Raw genomic sequence first — 15,198 nt, 5'->3', positions numbered from 1 at the left:
TAAAAGGCGATACCTTCACACACAGTGATTTTAAGCGGATGACAAAGAAGTTACTTAATATGTTACCTACTGTTAAATTTTGCGAACACCCAGTTTTCAACTTGACGAGCAGCCACTGCTGCTAGAAGTGAATTTTAGCCTTTAAAAATGTAAAATTCTGATATTTGAAGTGTACGATCACTTCTTGATTCAGCTATAATCACCTTTTATTAAGGCAAGGATGGTGCTGACTTTTGTTTGAATGTCTTCTTCCTTGTGAGTCTCCTGAGTTATGCAGCATATACCTCCAACGATATTCGAAGCAGAATTGTACTCTTAAAACTTGTGGTTAGTTTCAGATAATTAAAGTGAACATTTTTGGCCCTTCGAAGTCATTTTTATGCGTCACCAATTCCATGGTCTTGTGCCAAACGGTAGAAGACTGGGAGAATGTGTAAAAATATTATGTAGGCTGTAATTTCCGCACGGCTCCAGAAAGTTTACTATTGAAAATATGGCTCATGTCGGTGAAACGATAGAGAATTATAGAATATATGCACTCACACAAAAACATACAAAAAAATCATCAGAGAGTGACCATATCTTTAGAGAGTGCAAATTACTCATCTCCGAACAAGGTGAACTCTGTAGAAGAGTTATGAACTCAGTAGGCCACTGATCGGAGGAGAAATACGAACTCGTGTACAAATACCTAAATAAATGTTCTAAATTTGTAAACAAAATAAATGTTGACATCTTACAAGCAGTTAATATTGGCAAAAAACATATATAATTCATTTTCTATAAGCCGGACTGAGGGGCTCAGACGGTTGAGGCGCTGGCCTTCCGACTCCAACTCAGCAGGTTATATCCTGGCTCAGTCCGGTGGTATCTGAAGGTGCTCAAAGACGTCAGCCTCGTGTCGATAGATTTAATGGCACACAATAGAACTCCTGCAGGATTAAATTCCGGCACCTCGGCTTCTCCAAAAACCGTCAAAAGTAGTCAGTGGGACGTAAAGCAAATAACACTACACTAATAGTATATAGGGCATTAGTTATTATTGTCATTATTTGATGTATAAGCATGTAATATTACTTTATGTAATGGAGCATGCTGTTAATAAATGATTTAAAAATACATATATACATACTTATAGTACATAAAATTGTGTTGTACGTGTAAACAAACAAGGCGCACTCACAAAGTCACGTCTATCTGAGCTGTAGTCCCTTTCACTTCCTTGCAGGTATGAGAGCTACATTCGCCCTCAGGAAACCAGGTGGAACCCACAGGATACGCCTTGTTCTCTTTTTTCACAAAGCATTGGCCTGGGAAATCTGCAAGATGATTGCATTTGTGAGACAAAAGTTATCTACAGACCCTAGGTAAGAAGTTTTAAAAAGAAAAATATGAAAATATTTCATCTAAAAATAGAAGAATGGATATCAGAAATACAAGGCATCACAATGGAAAACACAATTATTACACAAATTCCAATAATTCCTATCATCTGGGTGGTATATTGAACAAATGCCTTTTTCAATAAACATGTTAGGTGAATTATAAATACCCAGATGGCTGATTATGTAGAATAAACTTGTAATACAAGGGTATGAAACTATTGCTACTAGCGATCCTCAATTGCAATAAGACAGCAGTTTTCAGACGCCCAATATATAGAAACTGTATCAGTAGAAGGATTAAACAGTAAATATATAGTAGATCTTACAGCTGTTCATAATGGACATGTGGATGTTAGCAGTACAGACGGTGACGTTATTCCATTAACACCTGAAGTTAACATGCCACTAACCTTTCTTCAAACAGTAAAGAATTATTAACGACAAATTGTTAACGACTTAAATACCGTTACCAGCACTAATTGTACTACAAAACAGGGCGGGAAATTTCTCAAAACAAAATACTTCTACTATTAGTGATTACCGTTCTGTAAACAAATTTCTAGAAGTATCAGAACTTTAATTTCATTTCTTCCAGTATCTTACAACCAAAACATTTTAAGTAATAATTCGTAATGTTCCATACTCTGTTACTGATTCGGAATTTCAGTCAGAGTTAAAAGACATTAACTTATCTGTACGTAAATCTACCCGCCTTCTTGACAAAGACAAAGACATTGAAGATACAAAAAGGAAATTGTGAATTAACAGTCATACAACTTGCCCAGTAGCGGTGATTGGGGTGGGGGGTGCGAGGAGGCCAGTCGCCCCCCCCCACACACACACTTTGTGGAGGAAAACATTATCTAATATTTTTATTCAATTTTAGCAGGCTGAAACTAGGAACTATTTTTGAAAAAAAAAAAAGCAATTTGTACAAGCCCTGTTGTCTTATCCATTAATTCTTTACTTTGTTTTCTTTAATTATCAGCTGAAATACGCACGTGGCACGTGGCAGCTAACCGATTTGCATAGCGCCACAGCAAGTAGTGGAGACTTTGTATGTGCTGTGCGAAAGGGTAACAGGGGTATGTTTATTTCACTTAGATCATGGACACTGAGTTATGATTCATTGACTTGCATGCGCATTCCCCTATCTGGCAGTCTCTTTAGTGACTATTAGTTTCTTAGTGTGTAGTCAAATACTAAATTATTTTAATTGCATAATCATGCCGTACTTCTATTTAATTGTAACATGTTTATATTTTTCCTTTGGTGAAAGTTTTATTCTATAGTCTAGTATTGAATCTAAATCTCAAAAACTATTATTACCGCACTTAAGTTGGTAAGCTTTTACCAAACTGTGGAAATCTTCCCAGGGAGCATAAACAAATTTACCACATTGCAGCTTCCCCCCCCCCCCAGTTTTCATGCATATACCAACAGCCCCCTCACCCCCTCCCGCTTTTAATTCCCAATCGCTGCTACTGAACGTACCATTATGTCGGTTGAACTTCGTCGCAAAGCACGAGATACATTATAATGCATCTATGTCAAATGTTTAGTCATACTGAAAATTTTCGTGGACAAATTCCATGCAGCGTCAAATGCCCTAATATTCTTCATTATTAGTATGCCTTAAAACAAACTATGTTCCTCTAAAATGCGTCAATTGAGGCCAATAGCATCCTGCACACTTCAGCCTTACCCATACTGTCTATAGAATAGAATACGTATATTTATCATCTGCATGGTGTTCAAATTATAGATGGTGTAATAGAAATATAACGAACAAGTTCAGGCACGAAAACACTTACCTTCCAACACCACTGTTCACTAGCTTCCAGACTAGCAGTATCGACTCTCTAGTACCTGTTAATAATGTTAAAACTTTCCTCCACTGCCATCCCGACCCTCAGCAGTTCAAACCCCTAAAACACCAGCATGGCAGCGGTCTATTTCCCAACCTTCGCTACAAACCCCAGTACATGCTGCTCAGAATCAAGCGATTAATTCTTCTCATTGTGAAGCATCATCCAGTAGTGTTCAACAGATACATCACTTCTTACACCATTCAGTCATTTATTATCAAATTACTGTCAGAACTCCTCAATAATGGCAGTTACCTCCAATCCTAAGCGTTCCCTTCTCACATTTCTAAGCTGAAACGGCCGGGCTGAGTGGCTCAGACAGATGAGGCGCTGGCCTTCTGACCCGAACTTGGCAGGTTCGATCCTGGCTCACTCCGGTAGTATTTGCAGGTGCTCAAATACGTAAGCCTCATGTCAGTAGATTTACTGGCACATGAATGAACTCCCGTGGGACTAAATTCCGGCACCTCGGTGGCTCCGAAATCCATAAAAGTAGTTAGTGGGATGTAAAGCCAATACAACTACTATTAAACTGGAATGCCAACGATTTTAAGGTCAAACGTGCCTCCTTCTTGAAGTTCATGTCTCGCCATGATATCGATGTAGCTTGCATTTCTGAAACACATTTATCTGAAGATGAACGTTTTACAGCGCCTGAATACAATGTATATAGAACTGATCTCCTTGTGGCGTGGGAATCATCATAAAGAAAAGCTTAAACATCACTCAGTATTCTTACTGCAACTATCCACTATATAATATCGTACTTTTAAAACTGAGTTAAGCAAGGGACCTTTCTTGACCGTCATATCAGCATATAAACCTCCATAAGCCTGTCTCCACGTGGAAGACATACGATTATTTTTCAAGAGCACTTACCAATCATATTAATGGGAGTGATATTAATAGTAAGAACGAGAATTGAGATGACCGTGTAACAACTCTTCATGGTAGATAACTGTTACCAGCAATTGAACGTAATGCTATCCACGTCGCTAATCCAAGAAAGCAGACCACCACCCATCAGACTTAAACCAGCAGCCAGTTATCGTAAAAATCGACCTCACGAAAAAAGAATGTTCATTCCCGCTTTACATTACCTCTATAGTTGAAATGGAGTCGAATCACAGCCCAATAAGAACGCAATCTCTGCTGAAACGTTTGTTCAACAACCTCGCTCACTCACGTTTTTTAATGGTACGTTTGTAAACAGTAGCTTGATTCTCATCTTCAACGAAGTATGTGTCCCTAAAACCAGTGGAAATATCGACACTGCTATTGGCCACTTCACCACTGTCATATGTACCTCAATTAAAGCAGCCAGATTATCCCTAAGGGGACAATAAAACACAACTAATCACACAGCCTAACCTCTAAAAATGTTACGATTTCTCAAAGTCAAATATAAAATTCGAAGTCTACCGGTTGGTTTAGCGTCTATCATGGCAACATCATAGCTGAAACCAGCTCTTCAGACAAGTGCGCACATCTTTAGATAACTCGTTATGCATCCAAACAGAATCATCTCTCCGGTCTATCGCCTGAAGACTGTGCACACTCTGGAAAGAAACCAAACGAATACTATATGAACCAACCATAATTCAAAATTTGAAAGTAGCTGATACCCATTATTTAAACACCGTAAAAATGTGATATACTCACAGATGTTTTTGAAGTTGCCTTCACTCCAAACCTACCAATCAACCACGAGTGTAACAGTGAAGTCAAAGATGTTCCAACATTCTACCCTACAGTTTCGGAAAGATTCAAATTCACCCCGCCGGGAAAAACCCAAGGTCTCATAAATAACATGCCATAACGAAAGCTACAGCACATTATTTCATCCTTAACATAGCCTTGAAACACCTCACTCGAAAAGCACTATAAATTCTATATTCAGTTCACATCATCGTCTATGGTACTTTTCAGACACGTGGGAACACGCAGGAGTAATAGTAATTTTCAGACTTGGAAAACCTTCATCACTACCAAATATCTAGCAACCAATAAGTTTATTACAAGCATTATCCAAATTATTTGAGAAAATAATCAACAAACGCCTAAATAATTCCTTAGAAGAAACAGTTCCCTCTCCACATCATCAGTTTGGTTTCCGTCAGAGATATTCGACTACTCACCAACTACTATGTATTAAGGAACATATTTCACGAGACTTCGTGATCAAGCATCATGCTATTGCGGCATTCCTAGATTCTACAAAGGCATCTGATAAGGTTTTGGCACAAAGGCCTTCTATTCGAGTTGCAATTAATTGGAACCCTACATTATCAATAAAAAATAATTTATATATTTTTGAGCCAGTGTACCCTTAGTGTACGCATCAGCTCCACGAGTTCAATACTTCAAAACCATCAAATCCGGAGTCCCTCAAGGTTCCCATCTTGGTCCAACATTCTTCAACATTTATACATATGATATTCCGTCGCCTCTATTCATCAACATAGCGATGTAAGCAGATAATACCGCTATTTTTACATCACACCATGACATTTTAACTGTCACACGCCGCCTGCAAGATTCCCTGCCAACCATATCAGCTAGGTCCGAGGACTGGATTATTTCATTCAATGTACCGAAATGCGAAATCATGATATCTACTCCTCGACGTCCACTACCTCCTAAACCAATACAGGGTCTATCATATAAACTAAAACGGAACGCACAGTGTTGGCACTCTGCGCTACGGCAGCTGCCTCAGCCGAAATTAAGTCGCACTCGGCCGCCTTGCTTTAAGCGTGTTTACAATCCTGTATGAAACCTTACCATATAAAAGAAGCTGAAAGCGTCTCTGTACAGGCATTATATATGGTAACCACATTCTGGATGACGCGAGTGAGTTGTGCCCCTGTAATGTTTCTGAATTCATTCATAATGATTTCTTTCAGTTCCTCCAATGCGTGATGATTTGTTTTTCAGTTTACTCCACAAGTAAAAATCACACACTGTTAGATGTGGAGTACGAGGGGAAATAGACCAGCACTGACCACCCTGTCTGCAAACACTTCCGAGATTGTAAGAAGGGAATCTTCTGCTGTATGAGCTGTATCTTGTTGAAACCACCCTCGAGATCTTTCTTCTTCCGTTAACTGATGGAAGAATGGTGTCAATGTGTCATCTGTATTTACTGACGTCTCGATCAAAATAAGCCCAATTATTCGTCTTGCTCTAACAGCACAGTAAAGACCAGTCTTCCTATCATAATGAGGGACATGATAAACACCATTAGGTTTTCTGCACACGAACAGCGAGAGTTATGACTGTTTACATGATCATTAAGATTAAACCAGACCTTTCACATACGAAAATACGGTGTTGAAATAATAACTGTCTTACCATGTTAACAGCTGAGATTCAAACTGCTTGCCAGTTCGAACACGTGCAGGTTGTTTGCAAGGTCAACAACTAGCCGCGCGCCTCCCTTGCTAGAGCTTACTTATCGGAGAATAAAAACGCCATTTCGACGGTCATAGTTTATATGAGAGACCCTGTAATCCTAAACGGAACAGTCATATCACTGATTCCAAAGTTCATCAATTACCTGCGAGTATTCCTTGATCTCGTTTACCGTAGAAATAAAACAAAATCAGAAATTTAGAGTTATGAAAAATTATTTGCAATCCTACACAGGAAATCGTCCCTTAAATTTGAAGGTGGAGTACTTCTCTGCAAACCGGGCGAGTTGGCCTTGCGGTTAGGGGCGCGCAGCTGTGACCTTGCATCCGGGAGATAGTGGGTTCGAACCCCACTGTCAGCAGCTCTGAAGATACTTTTCCCATTTTTCTATTTTCACACCAGGCAAACGCTCTACCTTAGTGAAGACCACGGCCGCTTTCTATCCCGTCGTCGCCATAAGACCTATCTGTGTCGGTGTGCCGTAAAGCAAATATCAAAAAATCTTCTCCACAAATCTCTGCTACGTACTTTATTCACTTAGTCTCGGGAGGTATGGCTCGAATCACAGTCAGGCGAAAATAACGTTCTCTGTCTCATTACCAATGCTCCTTGATACGTTCCAAACAAACAATTACATCCTAAACTTCAGCTGAAATACATGATCCCAACACTTGGCGAGAAGTTCTTCAAGAAGCTACAAAAAGTGCCTGGTGTTGTGTTCTTTGCCCTTGGGAAACGATTATCACTTCCACGTCGGAATAAATATCGTCTTCCTCAAGATACACTGCCTGACAAAAGTATTGAAGCACTCAGAAGAAATGGTCGGATGTCAATGTAACTTCATACACGTACACACCATCAGTGGTTGTGTAACTGATTGGAGTTGATTAGATGATTAGAGAACAGCCTCAAGAGTGCATTAGATTTGTTCACGTTTAGTGTTGTTACAAGGCCTGGTATGAAGAGCATCAGATATTGAGTGATCCCTGTGAAGGACACGGAGATGCCGCGTTTCGAGTGGTGCGGTGACCGGGAAGCATGGAACCCTGATGAATGGCATTGCATTGTGTTCAGCGATTAATTGCGGTTCTGTTCTACCCCAGATGACCATCGTCTGCGGGTATGGCTGCAACCTGGGGAGAGGTCTCTTAATTCCAATGTTTTGTAGAGGCACAGCGATATAACACCTGGCGTCAAGGTGTGGGGAGTCATTGGGTATGGTTTCAGGTCATGGCTGTAGTGATTGAGGGAACTCTGACGGCATAACGGTCCGTCACGTATATTCTGCGTCGTCATGTGTTATCTTTCATGAGAAAGCATCATGGTGCTATTTTCCAACAGGACAATACTCGTCCACACACAGCACATGTCTCTATGAACTGTTTACATGATGTTGAGGTACTCCTGTGGCCTGCAAGATCCCCAGATCTGTTCCCCCATAGAACATGTGTGGGAGCAGCTCGGACGTCAACTCCATCCCAGTGCCAGAATCCAGGTTATCAAGGACTAGTTACAACAGTTGTGGGCCAGCTTGCCTTAAGAGAGGATACAACAGCTTTATGACACTCTTCCCAACCGAATCAGTGCAGGTATCCAGGCCAGAGGGAGTGCAATGCTTTACTGAGAAGTAGGCTTGTACTGACAAGTTCTTTGCAAATTTGGTTTCCTCTTTCCCTTCTGGGTTCTTCAATTCTTTGTCAGGCAGTGTATTTTACTTTCGCCAAGAGAAGACTCTGAAGATCATAGAACGTTCTTTTAAATTAGTTTATTCATTTCAACTCATGTGTTATTGCTCAGTGATTATTTTTGTCAACTGCCAAGTCATTTTATGTTTGTGTTTGAGAACAATTGCACTTTTGTCTCTCTTTCCGTTGTTTCCTGTTACTACGCCGTGCTGTCTTGTATCGTTACAGAAGGACCTATAGGCGGTCGACTTCAAATCACGTCACTACAAAGAGTTTATTTTAGGCTTGTATTTTTGTGTAAGGAAATTGTTGTTTTTGTGTTTCTTGTCACGAGTAATCTAAGGTAGAATGTGCCTATGATGAACGATTAAACACTACATTCAAAAAAGTTTCAAAATTGATGTCACGAAACAAAGTTTTGATAATCAGGGGAGTATATTTATAAGCTTTCATATAATTTAGCGACATTCTGAGTTCCTGCTTTTGGTACAAATACACATGTCACCTTCAACGACCAACTTGCTTCAATTCCTTTAGTAGTGCAAGTTGATGAACACAAACACCCCGCTTGCTTGTCTTCAGTTTCAGAGAGGAGAACTTCGTGAGATTAATTGTATTCTCTGAACTACCCGGTAGTTATTAGTATTACAACAATGTTTTACTTTTCAGGGGCTGCCTAGCCGAGGTGATGGTAAAGGCGTTCTCGATTAACGGAAGGACGTGGGTTCTTTTCCCCTCAGGTAGTTGAAAAAGTTAAAAAAAATGCTTACCGCTTCCGGAGGTGCACATGACCCTGATGTTCACTCAGCCTGTACCAAAAATGAGTCCAGGTTAATTCATGGGGGCAAAGAGTTAACAACTCTACCCCACCAAGTGCCGACGTTACGGATAGTGGGAACTTTTACTTTTCTCCCCTTTTAATGTTTACTATGTTTCATTTACCAAAATTCTGAATAGAATTATGAAGGATCTCGTGAAAGATGGTGAGCCCCCTATACAACGAAAAATATTCCCAGAGCTATGCTTAAAGTGAAAAATAATTGACAATTTGTATATGGTAGACGAAGATATAAATAATGTATAAAATAAACATGCAGGCATATCTTCTCACAGTTCATTCATTCACTCCCTCATTCTTGTGCTCATATGTTTCCTTTCACTCTTCCAGTCTGTCATATACTCATTTTTCCGACACTTACAAGTAGTTCCTTCAAATAAAGTTTTCTGAAATATTGGAAGAGGTCAGGTTTTGCCATCTCCTAAGAACGCGTTCCATAGCACACCCCAAGTATGAGTTTCGCTCAAATGTTCTACTTTGAGAACTTCCCTCATATATTAGTGATTTTTAATTATCGGTATAGCCTAAGTATAATTAATTGGAATGGAATTAAATCACAGTCCCTGGGATTTTAATTTTAGAGTACACTGCCGGAAAGGTATATCGAAACACCATGAAATAATGATTAGAGAATACGGAAATGTCGGCAATATATTTGTCGAAGTGATATATTTACCGGTAATTGATTAAAGGTACAAGACTACAGGTTAATATCCGCGCGAGAAAAGCCAGCACAAATGTGGCATGCTGGTCCATGCTGGAACTGATAAGTTTGTGTTAAAACATTGGCAGAAATCTTGTGTCCGTAAACATTAGTTACATGTGTTATTACCTGGTTGGCCTTAAGGCCCAATTTAATTTTCCTATCATTTCATCCTACTGCGTTTTAATTTCTGTCCTACAGTGTTATTAATTTATATAATTTTCGTTGAACGCTAAACGACAGGTGTTGTTGACCGTACTTTGGCGCAATCTAGCGGTTAGTCGCGCAACTACCAGAACAGTCATCTAGCGAGTTTAAACTAGCTGTCGACAATGGTGTGAATTTCGGTTGTTTTTGCCTGTGTGAGTAGAAAAGCGGCACGTTTACTCGAGAGCTCCAAGTTTGTTTCATTTGATTAAGAAAATGTGGGAGATGGGAGTGCTTGAAGATCCTGGGTGATAAAAATGAGTCCAGGGCGATATGCCTTGAATACTCTTGGAAGGATTTTTTAAAAATTATTGTGTACCTTTTAATTGTAAATATTGTAGTTAGTCCTTCCCTTGGAGCTTGGATGGATTAATCATAAATTCAAGTAATCTGAACATCTTGTTCTATATGGAATTTTGGTGACCACGAGTTATTGTGTCCGGAAAAGCATGAAAATCCTAAATTATTCTGGAGCTAAATAACCTTCATAGACAAGAAGTGGTGGTGGACTAAAAACCGTATTCATTTACTTAAAATTGATCGCGACTTTCGGAATACTTCAGATATCATTAGAAATTTAATATGGGCTTCACTTAATTGTAATTTATGCAGTACTATTTTTCGATAACAATGTATGAAATTTCTCTGAAGGATATATTTATGTCGTAATAATAAGAATGTAACTTACTCGACAAGAAATTCTGTTTTAAACTTAATGTCTCTAACCTATTCTGTAAATTAAAATTTCAAAATTATTATTATTGTTATTATCTGTACTGCAGATTCTAGTTTTTTGAGGTCGTTTTAAGACATTGTATTGTATAGGTGGGCCATGTAAACGTTGTTTCTTTTTTAATTACCTTGGCAATTTTATTTTCTTATTACATTGATTCGATGGTGGTTTAGGTTACTTGATTTTCATCTTTATTTCCTGAATATCACCAAAGGTTACTTTCAAATAGAATGAGTTGAAAATAGTTTCTTGTACCTAGCTTCAATTATTATATGTTACGCCATGTCTCTTTTCTTCTATGTCACGTGATCGGGTTGCCATGGCTTCCACGATTTGCATTTGGGGGCGTGTCCTATTGTTTTGATTTGTTGACATATGAGATTAGACGATTGAGTCTTTGTTCGTCTGTTCTGATTCTGAAAGAACTGTATTTGTGGATGTCTGGATCTGTTTAAGTGCTATTTGGTTTTAGTTGAATTGCTCAGTTTTGAATCATATAAATATTTGGAGCATTCCATATTACATTTCACCGTCGCTTTAATTTCCACACTTTGAATTGTATTCATGTGCTGCATGATATATGATTGTTTAGTTCTGCTCAACGTAATTCTTGACATTTTTCTTACTTTGATCGCATCAGTTTATCCGTCTTATTTTTCACAATTATATTGAAACGCATACAGAGGCGGTTTTCAACTCAACTAATAACTTGTACTGGTATCAGAAGAAATGCACTTTACTGAATAATTGACCGGATCATCTGTGTCTGTAAATACATATATTTTAAATGTTTTATTTGTTGATTATAAAGAAAATCAGGTTGAAGATTTTAAAATTATATCCATTTCATTTGATAATTACCAAGGGTATTGATTGGCGTTGTAAATTTAATTCTTTTCAAACAAATAATTTTTTTAAATTTTCTCTTTAACTAGTGTTCTCATTTCAGTCAGTGATTCAGATTCCTAATTTTAATTACTTGAATTGCCTCACCTCTTTGGACCTGGTTTGTTGTCCTGTTTTGTCCAACGACATTTTAATTGGGACTGACTTAAGGTAAGTGCGCTTTCATTTCTTGTATTTTGACGAGAATGTTTGTTTATTATATGTCCCGTGTCATGTAAAACAATCACGCGTAAATACCCTGAAGGTGTGCGATAGTGATTTGGTAGCAGAGCGCGGTTGTTTTCCTAGTGCTATTAGCTACTGTTTTATCCATATATTTGTTCTGATATCCGAACCGTTTTGTGTGCTGACTGAACTAGGAACATACTAGTGCAGGGGAAATTGAAGGGTATAAAATTTGTAAAGTGAAGGGTATAATTATTTATTCCGGTAGATTTAATTTTTCTGTTTCATATTAACAATGTCGCCTCGACCTGCTTTTATTTTCGCATGTTAAAGGAAGGTGAATTATCATATGATTTGGAGATTTGAGCTATTGAGCCTTCCGTGTGTGTTTCCAGTAACATAGCTTTATTTCCTGCTGCTTTTGTTCATTTCATTTATCCTGATAATGTAGCCGGCAATATCTTACTTGACTTATTTTCTGTTGCTCCTCCTGGAGCATAGAGCTTCCGTGAAACACTTCCATCTGTTCCTATTGTTGGCTAACCTCTTCAGTTCGTTCCAAGTCTTTCCCACTGCTAGACACTCATTTCGATGGTCCCTTTCCCAGCCTTCTTCGGACGTCCGCGCTTTCTAGTACCTTGGGGGTTCCAGTCCAGCGCTGTCTTTACAATGGCTCCGCCGGGCTTCCTTAAAGTATGTCCTACCCAACGCCATTTTCTCTCCCTTATCTGTATTTCAATTGGCTGCAGATTCCTACTTATTTAACATCACACTAATAATCCAAAGCTTTGGGCGACGGAAGAATGGGAAAGGACAAGTATTGGGAAGGTAGCGGCCGTGGTCTTAATTAAAGTAAAGCCCCAACATTTGCCTGGTGTTCATGTGGGAAACAACGGAAAACCAGTTTTGCTGCCGACGTGATATTCGGACACACCATCCCTCGAATGCAAGTTTACAGGTACACTACCCTACCCGCATAGCCTATTCGGTTGGTCTGATCCACTTTATCTGGCGATGATTTCAATTACAACAAACGAAATTTAACATCTAGGAGTGATCGAGCAAGCTTCAAGCTTCAGCGGTCTATTGAATGTTCAATAAATGTTCAATGTTCAATAGATTTCCAATTTCTTTGCCATCATTTAAGAAAAGGTTAGGAAAACAACAGATAGGGAATCTGCCATCTCGTCGACTGCCCTAAATGCAGATCAGTATTGATTGATTGATTGATTGATTGATTGATTGATTGATTGATTGATTGATTGATTGATTGATTGATTGATTGATTGATTGATTGATTACGCTCTTCACCCTGGTTGGATCATCTTGTTATGCTGTGTACATTATGTACAGGTTTACACGTTTTTAATACATTACAGTATCTATATAAATAAAATCGTAATGATCGTGTGTCTGTACATTGATTATTTTGTCAAAATTTTCGTACAGTCATCCATTTCAGGTGTAATAATGACCATCTGGTTATCCTTGATGTATGTTTTTCTGAGTTCTTGCAACTTGAAAACTACTGGATACAATTATACCAAACTGGATAGTTAGAATCCACCTGTCCCTGGGTAGGTTTTAAGGCCAAAATTATTTCTGAATACCTAAGTTTTCTGGGGCTTTATCTGAAACCGAAACCATGATTTTGCACTCCCACAAAATTTGCACATCCAAAATTAATGAAAATCTACCATCCTTGATGGAAATCAATTCCAAAAACTTGTTTCTCATTTGCATCTTTTCGATTGGAGTATTAATGAGGGAAAATCATTAACGGACGCTTTTTCAGCACAAGTCCCAGCAGATTTAACTCAAAAGCGGGTGCGTGTAAAGCGTATTTCTTATAAATTCAAAACTACTGAAGATATTTCAACAAATGTTATATTTATCATCCACCTGTCCAAAGGTAGGTTTTGGGGTCCATAGCATTTCAAATTCCCGGAATAGATTTGGGGTTTATAGGGATTTGAAACAGTGATTTTACTCTCCCACTATATGCGCAAGACCAATGTGATTGAAAATCGAGCAACCTTGATGGAAATCCATTTCTAAAGTATTTTCTCACGCGAGTTTTTTCAATAGAAAGATTAATAAGGGAGATATCATGGATGGTAGGTTTTGCAGACTAAGTCCAGCGGACATCGCCCAAAAGGTGTTGAACGCGGAGCAGATTCCTTATCTCTCTATATTAATAAAATTGTAACGACCGTGTGTCTACACATTGACTATTTTCGCGAAATGTTCTTCCAGTTAGCCGTTTAAAGGGTAATAATAACCATCTGTATATTTTCTAGCTTTTTAGCTTTAGTTTCCTGGAAGTCTTAATTATTAACCCCCTCCCCCGAAGTCAAGACGGCGGAACAATCTAGCAGACATACTAGAAAATTGAATCTTTGAAAAATTATACTTTTTTGACTGTAACCATCGGAAAAATTCCACGATCTTAAAATTTTTCACTTTTTATCCCCGTAGAATATCGAAATATGGAGGCAAATTTAATGAAAATGCACACCTTTGTTTCGAGGAATTTCGTGACTAAACGGTAAGTCCTATCACAAAACGGATGGCAAAATCTAGGCTGAATTTGAGTATACGTTAGATTTGTCTCTATTTCTCAATTGAAGGTAAATTTCGCACTTTTTACGTGCATAATTCATACTTTGGATCATTTTGGAAAGACAGAATCATCAAATTCTGCACGAACATCGGCCCACCCAGTAGCCATATGTGAGCCAAATTCTATGTTTGTAGCTGTCACATAATTATCCGAAAACTAATGCACTGTAGGACAAACTTCGACCAATCTCACCCTTTTCAACGTTTCTCACTCAATATGACCCATGAAGAGATGAAATATCAAAAAATATCGTAGGGCAAGCCACTTAGACCGTTAAATACGGCGTCTTATGGTACAATCCGTTTGCAGATATGACCTACCGTTTAGCAGCAGTTAATCTGTAAATGAAGGTCTGCAATAATTTACACACACATATATATTCCTATGTCGATCTATATATATTCATTGATGTCGATTTGTAGCGATCGAGAAAGGGTGTGTCTGCTATTGTAATCAGTACTCACGACATCAACTTTGACTGACCCTAACCCCTGTGTAACTGGCATCAGTGAGGAGCGCCTACCATTGTAATGAACAATTCCCCACTCGATTTGACTTGCAAAAGGCAAGGGAGCATGCAGATTTGTTCACAAGTCACCTACCCGATTGTGTTTGGCTCTGGGCAAGGGTGTCCGCCATTATAAACAAATATACCCATCTAAAATGTGATT

The 15,198-nt window shown here is 38.6% G+C and overlaps 1 protein-coding gene across 1 annotated transcript in view; it reads right to left on the bottom strand.

Annotated features, from left to right (window-relative positions):
- Positions 1-15,198, bottom strand: part of LOC136866825 (U-scoloptoxin(16)-Sm1a) — a 79,826-nt gene that overhangs the window by 13,534 nt on the left and 51,094 nt on the right. Inside the window, exon 3 of the mRNA XM_067143933.2 lies at positions 1,184-1,319. Coding sequence (XP_067000034.2) covers positions 1,184-1,319 — 136 coding nt within the window. The remainder of the gene's footprint in view (positions 1-1,183; positions 1,320-15,198) is intronic.

This window comes from Anabrus simplex, chromosome 1 (assembly GCF_040414725.1).
Source record: "Anabrus simplex isolate iqAnaSimp1 chromosome 1, ASM4041472v1, whole genome shotgun sequence".
Taxonomy (NCBI): domain Eukaryota; kingdom Metazoa; phylum Arthropoda; class Insecta; order Orthoptera; family Tettigoniidae; genus Anabrus; species Anabrus simplex.
The sequence above is the reverse complement of the archived record's forward strand: the minus strand, read 5'-3'. Positions and strand labels throughout refer to the sequence as shown.